General features: G+C 40.9%; 1 protein-coding gene across 1 annotated transcript in view; it reads right to left on the bottom strand.

Annotated features, from left to right (window-relative positions):
* Nucleotides 1–2251: 2251 nt before the first annotated feature.
* The window catches only part of pip5k1ca (phosphatidylinositol-4-phosphate 5-kinase, type I, gamma a), a 57508-nt gene continuing 48797 nt past the window's right edge, over nucleotides 2252–10962 (bottom strand). Inside the window, exons 15-17 of the mRNA XM_010778744.1 lie at nucleotides 9410–9454; nucleotides 4662–4751; nucleotides 2252–3297 (exon numbers count right to left, since the gene is read on the bottom strand). Of these exons, the coding sequence (XP_010777046.1) occupies nucleotides 3295–3297; nucleotides 4662–4751; nucleotides 9410–9454 (138 nt within the window). The 3' untranslated portion in view covers nucleotides 2252–3294. The remainder of the gene's footprint in view (nucleotides 3298–4661; nucleotides 4752–9409; nucleotides 9455–10962) is intronic.

The raw sequence follows: 10962 nt of genomic DNA, 5'->3' as shown, positions 1-10962 counted from the left end.
GGCTAATGGTTACACAAGCCAAAAATCGTTATGACATCATAAAGTGGCCAAAATCTGATCAGCTCATTTTCAGACAGGTTTTTATTTAAGTGGATCAGGACAAAAACTGAGCGAATCTTTTTTCCTGAAACTTTCCGAATCTCTTTACACAGAGGGGACACATGTAACATAATGTATACAAGACAGGAAAAAGTGGATTTTGCATAATAGGTGACCTTTAATGTCTTATTTAAATGTATTTGAATGTCATTTTATAATTTGTTTCTGTTGCACTATATCTTATTGATTTGAGTTTTATGTAAAGCACTTTGAAAGCCTTGAGTTGAAATGTACTATACTGTATAAACAAACTTTCCTTGCACATTTTGTCATACTTACCCGTACAATTGAAAGTACCATTTACTTATATGACCATTATAACTTGGTCATATCTAATTTCAATTTCTGCTTAGAATATTTCTCAACCAAGAATCAATAATAATATCATATGACATTATCTCCATGAACAACAATTCATAGAACTGCTTTATTTTGTATTCATTCTGATTGATTCAAAACACACACACATACAGCCATCTATTTATCCTCACGTATAAATAGATGAATATACACAGATATACATAAATACACATTTCTGATATGCATATTCATTTTGAAATCATGCTATGTCTCTGTAAAGGACTCTCCCTATTAGATGAGGGCACACAGCGATTTTAAAACACGTACACAACACAGCTGAACAGTTGGAAGAATCCCTATTGATTTGCATGTACAGTAAAACCCACAAATCTCTCAATGTTGGATATCTTACAAAGAAACAGCTGTGGTTTATAGACCATAAATATACATCAGCTGAATCTCCATAAACACACTGAAGAATATGGTACAGTAAATTATGTAGATTGCAATCATTTCTTGCCCAGCAGCAAAAATAAAACCAAATAAAAATAATATTCTCCGATTCAAATGGAAAATATATTTGTATATCTTTATATATGTATTTATAATTTTATGTACACATTCGCAGGAGCACAACTATGAGAAATAAAAATAAATACAACAGCACAAGTGAAAAAAATATAAACGAAAGGCCTACATGTTGATTTTCTCAATAAGGCAATAAAAACGTAAAAGCTAGACTTTCTTTTTTTACAAAATATTGCTGCTATGGTTTCCATCTGATAAACAACAGCAAACTGATTACAAATGGCCACTGCACGTCATGGGAACAAACTGATTTCTACTTCACAATGTCCGACATTAATGTGTCCTCCCTCACTAACACACACAGAAACGCACCGACCCACTGAAGATACAGTTTCTGAAGTTAGATAAAAAAATCAGTTTGTCGAACTTGAGAGTCCTACGATGTCAGCCACAGAGACGACAGTAAACACTAACGCTACAATGACTGTGATTGACCACACACACACACACACACACACACACACACACACACACACACACACACACACACACACACACACACACACACACACACACACACACACACACACACACACACTTGATAATCCTTAAAGAAATGCTGCCACATATCAGCCTGTGTGAGCAGAAATGAAGATAATGTGATGTATGTTTTATTTGGCCTCTTTCACTATTTTATCTTCAGGTCCTCTTGATAAGTGCAAACAACATTCAACCCATTTACAAACTACTGTGTCTCCCCACACTGCAGCATACTGTGTTCATTCAAATATACAGATAACAGGTACAATATCAACTGCAAATACTTACAACTGATGCTCTACATCTACAAACATTGGAAATATCCTGTCAATAGATTTTTCTTATTCTGAGGATGTCGACCAGATATAGCATCTGTCACTGATATGCTTTCCCCCCCAACCTAAAATAAAATACATGTGTTATTGTTATATATGATTTGTGTGCATCTGTCCAACAATAGGGCAACACTGGAAGACATTGCAATGATATGAATGTGACCATAATGACTGACAATGTCTGCTGCCTTAGTGTTGCAATTAATGCCTTTCTATTTCGAAGGCTAACGTCATAAGCCCTGTTTTGTTTCTAAACAAGAGCTGTAGTGGAAAAAGTCGTAACACTGACTGAAATCGACAAACGTGATGTAAAAGCAAAAGCAAAGAAAGCTGCAGGATTGAAATTATCAAAGCAAAAATGAAAAAGTCTTTGGATGCAAAGTAAAACAAAAACATTTAAAGCAATTAAAAGTTTAAAACACCAGCAAACAGTAAAAGCTAAAAATACAAACAGAAAAAATAAATGAAGGCTCACAGAAGTAAAAGAAGAAAAGTTACAAAAAACATTAGATATAAATACATTATTATGCTATGAATGAAACACGTCGTCATCACTGTGTATATTGACTAATGAAATGATGTGTTTAAATTCTTCCCTCTGTAAAATAAGCTGCATGAAATCCCTACTGGAAATGTGAGGACAGGTCTAGATGTTACGTGATTGGCCGAACAATGGTTATTATTGACACTCCAGTTCTATGCGCACAAGCACAACCCTCCAACAGCACAGGCCTGAACACTCACTCCTCATCAGCAAAATGACATCTCCATGTGACCACGTGCAGGAGCAACATTGTGAGTTTAAAGGCCAATCTTAACCCAAAATCATGTCATGACGTCTAACCTTCTGTGTTTCTTTCGTTTAGTTGCTGAAAGAAACTTTGATGCTAGGTAAGAGTAAAGTCAGTACCAAGGAGGGTTGATGGGCTTATCCTGATAAATCCACAACATGCACAGTTCAGTGTGCTGCCCTGCAGAGTGAGGGGTCACGCCTGTAAAGCCTGTTAAGAGAGCTGTGCTTGTGGGAACTAGAACATACTGTACTATGCATTTAAAAAGTATTCACATCACTTTGAAGTAATCATGTGTTATTGTTCTTATAACATTGAAGTTTTAATGTGGCCATGAGACCTTCCAAGTGGAGTGAATACTTCTCATAGGCACAGTAAGTTACTATGATCTGTCATGTATTTCAAACACTTAAGACTACAGCCGTACACACACTACTGTAAGTCACACATACACATTATTATTAAATCGGTATAATTTTCTTTTTTGTCAAGGGTGAAAGGCAGGGATGGTTGGAAATCAGTGACGTTCCCCACTTTTTCCCCTCTGGTACGCAAGTCACTTTTCCCTCAGTGTGTTCAGTTTCTGTATGTTTTAAGTCCTGGTTCAGACAGAGATCCTGCTGCTACCGCTGAGGTCCGGACTTCAGACCGACGATTCCTCTCCACTGAGACGTTCGCTCCTCTCTGCCAGAGAACAGGGTTTACTGTTGGAGACACACAGAGTCAATGCATTAGGCAGAGTGCACACAACAATGCATGAGAAGATTGTTACACCCTGGGGAAATACAATTGTGTATCCTCTCATGCATCAGTTGGACATGATAGTGAAACAGTGAGTCAGGAGGAAATAGGGAACTAGGATAGGTAAGGCAAGCGGAAATCTGAAAAAACAGCACACAGAGTAACTGAAAACCAGAAGTGAAGGGATTCGTGCCATTCAATCTGAGCGAGCATTAATTCAACCTCTAACAAATATCTGCTGTGGATTAAGAGGAACAGCTATCATCAAGTAATGCTGCAAAGTAGGAGTTTCCTGAGACTATATGAAATCACATTAGCTGCATAATTAAAATTAAAATAATGGCCTCCTGTTTCTGCAGTATAGAAGTCGTTTTTTAAAAGATAGCCATATAGCCAGTTCATTTCAGAATTGCTGATCATCATGCTTATGTGAAACAGGGATCAAGTTAAATATGATCTTATGTTCCAAACACATTTTTTGGATGTCTTTTGAATTAACTGGATTCATCAGAAATCTCTCCACGGAAGTTAAATTCAGAGATCCCTGGTGTAAAGATGTGTCGGAGCAGATGAAAAATAAAATAAGCAGGTCAAAAAATTTCAATGGCTGATGACACTTTATTGGAGCATAATTCTGCAACACAAAACAAAGTAGAGGGGCAGCCTGCGTAACACAACCTCATAAAACAGTGACCACTTTTTTTATTTAACCGCACGTTTTTATGACTTTATATAAATAAAGTTTTACTGAGAGGCAGATGGCTCTATCGGGGGTAGGAACGTTTCAAATATAAACCCTCACACTGAAAATAAGAGAAAAACTCTTTAAATAAACTCAATGGACTCAAATGACCAAAAAAGGTCTAGAGTTAATATATATTAGGATAAAAATAAATCCACCACATTACCTCAGGTTGATTAAATGAGGTGAGTTTAATGTTCATATTTTTAGTGTGAATGTCTAGCAGCATGGGTGTGGGAGTGTGGTGATGCATGAGTGTGATGGCTTCCTGCAGAGCGATGTGGTTTGCTGTGGGAGGGACACAGGATGGCTGCTCGTGGACTGAATGGTCATGCAAGCTGCAAGTGACCATTTCCACCAACGTGTCAATGAGAAATGAATGCTGTAATGTAGGGGTGGTTTTCTGGCCAGCCTTTCGAACCTGAGCTTTTTTTTTCTACATTTACTGTAGAAGCTTCTCACGCAGCTCTAACCTGACGTTACACCTGATCCTTTCCATCTTTGTTACCCCAAATGAAACACAACTGATTTTATACCTGGGACTTTCCTGTACTTCATTATTTTAGTCCGATGCTTCTCACTTACTGTCTCTCCTTCCCAATCCCCATCTGGCATGGCCTTAGACTCTGAGCCATAGTGTAGCGGAGAGTACACCCAGGTCCTGTCGTCTTGAGGCTGTTTTTACACACCCACCACAGCAGAGGGGGCCAGAGGGACAGAGGACAGGCCAGAGGCACAGAGACAAGCAGCAGGGGCAGGCAGGAGAAAGACATGGGAGATCACAGGAGAAGAAAAGACAAGACAGGAAATGAAAATTAGGGATGCAAATAGGAGGAAATGTTGCTGAGAGACATCGGAAAGTGTGAATTTGACATATCAAGTAGGTGTAAAACTGTTAAAGATTGTAAAAGGATGTTGTAATCCTTTTGGCGGTTAGCACACTTGAACACAGAGATGAAAATTTGGCAGATAACAGGTTGTTTCGGAACAAAGAGTGATTTTAGGAATTGCAATATTACGATGGGTCTGACTGACGTGTTTAAATCATATTTCTTAATGAAAATGAAGTGTGCAGAGCAAGGGAATGGGTCGCGGCATCAGCCTCGGGGGGGGGGGATGAGGACCGGGATGGAAGAATGGGGAGAAAGCCAGGATGCCAGGAAATTCATACAGAGCATCCTCAGTCAAAGCAAAACGCGACAACAGCTGTTTGTCTCCTTTTCAACAAGCAAACGAGCACTTTGCATAATGTCAATAAAAGCTTCTGTAGGTTACTTAAGGTACCGGCCCTTTAGGTTTGTTGGTGTAGGTTGATTTCACATGTTTACACACACTCACGCAAAACTCAGCACGATGAACCTAACACATTCACACAGGTGTAATAGAGGAGGAGGGAGGCTGTGAGTGAGTGAGGAAGCAAATGGGGATTCAAAAAAGATGATAAAAGATTAAAAAAAAAAAGAAAAAAGACTGCCAAGTAAATATTTTTTATCTGCATCGCACATTTTATTTGAAGAATAGGTAGTGTTTTTTTTTAGTTTTTAACACAATCACACAAACACATGAGGTTAAAGGGCCCTATTATGCTTGTTGGGGTTTTCCCTCACCTGTAATGGTTATCTAGGGTTAGGGTGCATGTAAATGGTCTGCAAAGGCTAAAATTCCAAAGTTCCAACCCCCCCCCTGCCCCCCAGCTTGAAACGCCTCTATTGTACTCCGTTGTTTACCTCTGTAACACAGTGACATCACTATGAAACACTCGTTCTTCTTTTGGCTAGCGCTCCAAAACATTGTACTTCATAGGCTAAGAGGTGGGACATCTCTAAGCGGATGACCAATCATAACAGATCCCGCCAACTAACCAATCAGAGCAGAGTGGGCTCTGGTTTCAGACAGAGGGTGAAAAGAGGTGCTGCAGCACAGGCAGTATGAGAAAAATAAAGAGCTTTTTGAACATCAAAGCATGGAGACATGTCACAGTAGAGGCACACAAATATGAACCTGAGAATGAGCAGAATAGGGCCCCTTTAACACATCACACAAGCTGCAGTTAAAACCATATTGTGTCACAAAACCACGGCGATGTACTCGGACTAATCTATTCTAATGCCAGGACAGCAACCGGCTATAATACTAACACCATCTCACTTACGGGCCAACTGGACTGGCATTTCTTCCTCAGTCGGAAAGGAGAGACCACCCAGGTCCTCCCATCGGGAAACTGACAACAATATGTGTGTATGGCACAGAGACAAACAAAAAAGAGATGAAATGCAAGACAGAGGGTGACAGGGGAGGAAAAGTGCAATAACATGATGAGGTGAAAATGGAAAACACTGTTCTGAATGCGTGTGAGATACTGTGGGTAAATCAGCGGTGACAGTTAGATTAACAAGTCTGGCAGCAACTCTGTTTTCCACACGACACAAAAGTATATCAGCACTTTCATCGTGACTCATGAGGCCGTCACAGGAGAGAGACAAAGCTGAGGGAATGAAGAGAACCGGAGGAGACTGATTTCAGGATAAGATGGAAACAGGGTAAGGTGAACCTTTTTTTAGGGGTAGGGGTAAAATGTGACAACAGCGCAGAGGAGGATGGAGGTGAAGAATTGAAGAAGAGGGCTAGCAGACAATACGAATAACAATCAGATGTGGATGACAGAGGTGAAGGGGAGCAGAGCGTGAATCATGAAAAAGTGAATGTGGAGAGTGCCGATGCTGAATAATTTAGTCACGAGCCACCCTGAGGAACCAGTGAACTGATGACAGACAGACAGACAGACAGACAGACAGACAGACAGACAGACAGACAGACAGACAGACAGACACACACACACACACAACAACAACACACACACCTGAGTCCCTTCAATCTCACAGCTGAAAGATGCGCTGTGTTTCCCCCGAGGTGCAACATGACCACAAATGGTGCCAGCTCTTGTTTAAAAATTCTGACATATTCCCTAACCCTTCCTTACTGTATGACTCAATGCTTTGAAAAACACTGTCCTCTAAGTCTTAGTGTGTAAATCTGCAGTTTACATGTGCACTAAACAAATGCCAGCATCAGGGTCTAATTATTTTACTTGTGAAAAGAAATGCAAGTTGCTGGGGGCGAAGAAGGACTGACCACTGAGTTATTTTGATTTTATTTTATGAAACATCAACCTAGTCAACCAAACCCACTGATAAAATCAATTCATTTGCTTCCCTTGAAACTACTCCAAAACCTGAAGGATATGAGAAGCAATTATAAAGTATGGATACAGGGGCGATAAAAGTGACATTGTTTCGAGGTTCTTGATTTTTCAGTGTGAATGTTGAGCATCACCATGTGAGGTTGAGCAGCCATGGAGAAACGTGATTTGTGTGGGATGTCAGAAGTGATGATGATGATGAGGATGGAGAAAGCATCAACAGAGAGGGAACACAAAGGATGATCAGATGGTGGATTGAGCACCTCAACAGCAGAACTGACTGAAATTAGTTTTTTTCCAAAGTAGTTCTGTTTTTTCGTTTTTTTAAAAATATGTTTTTATTGTCTGATGTCATTGTCCCAAAAGAAACAAAACTCAAGTAACCTTTATTTAAAGTTATTACTTCAGTGGAAAAGAGCAACAATTATATATTGAAGCAGAAAGTGTCATCAGATTAAATCATGTTGGGAATTAAAAAAATAACATATACCTTATTATACAAATATATTTAGACTTATTTTGAATGATGGTCTTTTGGAGTGCAACACTCTGGATTTATTAGAAATATCCACAGCTGGAATAATTTTACAAATAATATACTACTTATAATATTAGTCTAGCCTAATTGTAATCTGCAACTGTGCACAAATACTGGGTTCAAATTAAATAAGAAATGCAAAAATGTTGATTTATAAGCATTATGAATAAAGCTTAAACAAATTGTTACTGCCCTATAATTTACCGGAACATAATCTGTGTGAAGTTTGGATCCCCGCAGCATGTAATCAGCTTCTGAAACAGATGACTTTCCCTCAGTCCCACCCCCCCCCCTGCAGCATGTTTCTGTGTAGTTACACTTCAGGGTGCCACAGTGTCACTTCACTTCACCTCGAGCAGCGCCACAGACCCCCTGCTGCTGAGTGTCCGGCCTTTGAACTGAGCATCAGACGGAGCCGGTCAGATGAGAGGCCTGTTAAATAACTCAGGGAGCTCTTTGACTAACCTGTCGGCCATTAGTATTCCTCCTGCCACATTAGAGGGTGTTTGATTCCTGATAGGGGACACTCAGCAGGCCTGCAGCCGGGTGGGAAAGTTTCTATCTGACACTTTGATCACTGGCTCCACTTTCCATCCTCCACCTGACACTCGTACATTGATTCATAGCTGTGCTTTTGGGAACATTTAGACCAACACGACACTATCTGATAACTAGATCATCTGCTAGACTGACACACACACGAGCTGACTGCAAACGCTTGGTTGTTATTCACTCAGAATGAGCTGCTGAGTGTGTCAGTTTATCATATTAAACAGGAACTCCAAAATGGTGTTGACATGCAATATCAATCTGCAAACACTCAGCACCAGAGTGCACACTGCAATACACTGTGTTCACAACATAGTGTTAAATAGTTCTACAGTTTGGGAATCATGCTTATTGGCTTTCTTGTTGTAAGTTGGATGAGAAGATGGATAACACTCATGTCTGCACACTTATATGAAGCAACAGCCAGCAGGCTTTTAGCTTAGCATAAAGACTGGACACAGGGGAAACGGGTACTTTGTGTCTGTCCAAAACAAAGAGAATCTATCTTCTAGCACCTCAGAAGCCTACTGATTAAAATGTTTGATATGTTGGTTGAACTTGGTTTTGTGCTTATCTTCTCATATAACTCTCTGAAGAAAACTCAAAAGTCTATTTCCCAAATGTCGACATGTTTCACACACTGCAAGCAATAACTGCACACACTCTTATTCCCATACCAGCCTGAGTCGCTACTTCCTTTCTTTGGTCCTTCGGTCAACGCCTCTGTGGGATATCATGTAGCTTTATACTGACTTTATGATCATAAGTACATTGTTAATTACAAATATAGCTCATATCAGTGACGACACACAATGGCCCTGATTAAATATCAAAGATGAGATGATGGCTAAAATAAGAGGTCAAACTTAAAAAGATGAGAAGTGATGGGAGATGTGTTCATTTAAGCTTAACATGGATTTGAAGTAATCTAAAAGTGTGTGTGTGTGTGTGTGTGTGTGTGTGTGTGTGTGTGTGTGTGTGTGTGTGTGTGTGTGTGTGTGTGTGTGTGTGTGTGTGTGTGTGTGTGTGTGGAGTGGTTTTGCTTACAAAGTAGATATCTGTGATTGGCACGTCGTCTTCATCGTCGAACGTCTGTTGAATGAACTAAACTTTCTCTTTTACTCTGTCTTACAAAGTACACTTCTCACGACCTCCGCCACTCCTTTCTGTTTTATCGAAGTAGAAGATTTAATCATTTTCGGTCTTACATCTTTTTTCCCCTCGTTTTACCTATAATTTCGTGAATTTCTCAGACTATATGTGTAATATTTATATCTTCTAAAATAGTCAAAAACTAATACGTCCTCGCGTGTTTCTCATCTATATATATGAAAATATTTTCTGTATAGTTTACTTTACCTCTCCTACGCACAACTTCCCAGTCTGTAGGGGGGGGGGGATTAAACAGATCGGTTAGAGATCTACGTTTGAAGTCGAAACGTAAAGGGGGGAGTCCCGGTCTGCCGGCCCGAAAAGGAGTCAGACTCCCGAAAATCGAGTGTCTGTCCTTCGACTCTTTCGTTACACCTACAAAGAATTTTAGGAAAGATTTATCACTTACTAGGACCGGTTCTTGTGATGACTAATAACGGGTCACGTGTCGGTCGACCGTTTAGAAACAGAATTCGTCGATTTGTGTTCTTGTGTGTTGTGTGTGAGTGTGTGTGTGTGTGTGTGTGTGTGTGGTGTGGTCGTGTGTGTGTGTGTGTGTGTGTGTGTGTGTGTGTGGTGTGTGTGTGTGTGGTGAATGAGTAGACACCCCAAAAGTCGGTCGAACAAACGAGATTATCGAAACAGGACGGAAGGAAGACGGGGACGACGGGGGTCCTTCACCAACTACATTGACTGGGTTATTTACCGAGGTTACCAACCGTTGAAGACACACACACACACACAACACACACACACACACACACACACACAACACACACACACACACACACACACACACCACACACAAACACACGACACACAACACACACACACACACACACACACAACACACACACACCACACACCACACACACACACACGACACACACACACAACGCAGCCACACACACACCACACAACACACACACAAGACACACACCAACACACACAGATGCTCACCAACAAAGAAAACAAGGATTTTGGTGTGTCCGGAGACAAACTATTAAATGTCGTGATGAGTAATAACACAAATTTAGACATAAAGCAGTGTGATCCTGTATTGCAGTTTTCATGACACACTTCAAATTAACTTTCCACCTTACACACAATTTGTGTTGTCTGGCCATCCCCCAGAATTAAAACAGGCTCCCCCCCAATCGCTGAAACTTCGGAACCCTAGTCGTGATTGAGAAGTGTGTAGGGTAGGTCGGGGGAGTGTGTCGCTCCAAAGACCCTTCCACGGACCCTCGTCCCGTCGGCGACGTCGTCGAGGGAGGTCGAGAAGTAGTCGTGGGCTTCGGTCGACGGTCGAGGAGGAGGAGGAACTGACGGGGCGACTAGGGCAAGAAGGGCCCCGTCGGCCACCTTCGTGGAGGGTTCAGGGGTTGCCACCACCACCACCTACGTCCTGTCCCGGTCGGTCCACAGGCCGAGCCCGCACGTGGTCG

This window comes from Notothenia coriiceps, unplaced genomic scaffold, assembly GCF_000735185.1.
Source record: "Notothenia coriiceps isolate Sejong01 unplaced genomic scaffold, NC01 NC01_scaffold00000339, whole genome shotgun sequence".
In the NCBI taxonomy this organism is placed as follows: domain Eukaryota; kingdom Metazoa; phylum Chordata; class Actinopteri; order Perciformes; family Nototheniidae; genus Notothenia; species Notothenia coriiceps.
The sequence above is the reverse complement of the archived record's forward strand: the minus strand, read 5'-3'. Positions and strand labels throughout refer to the sequence as shown.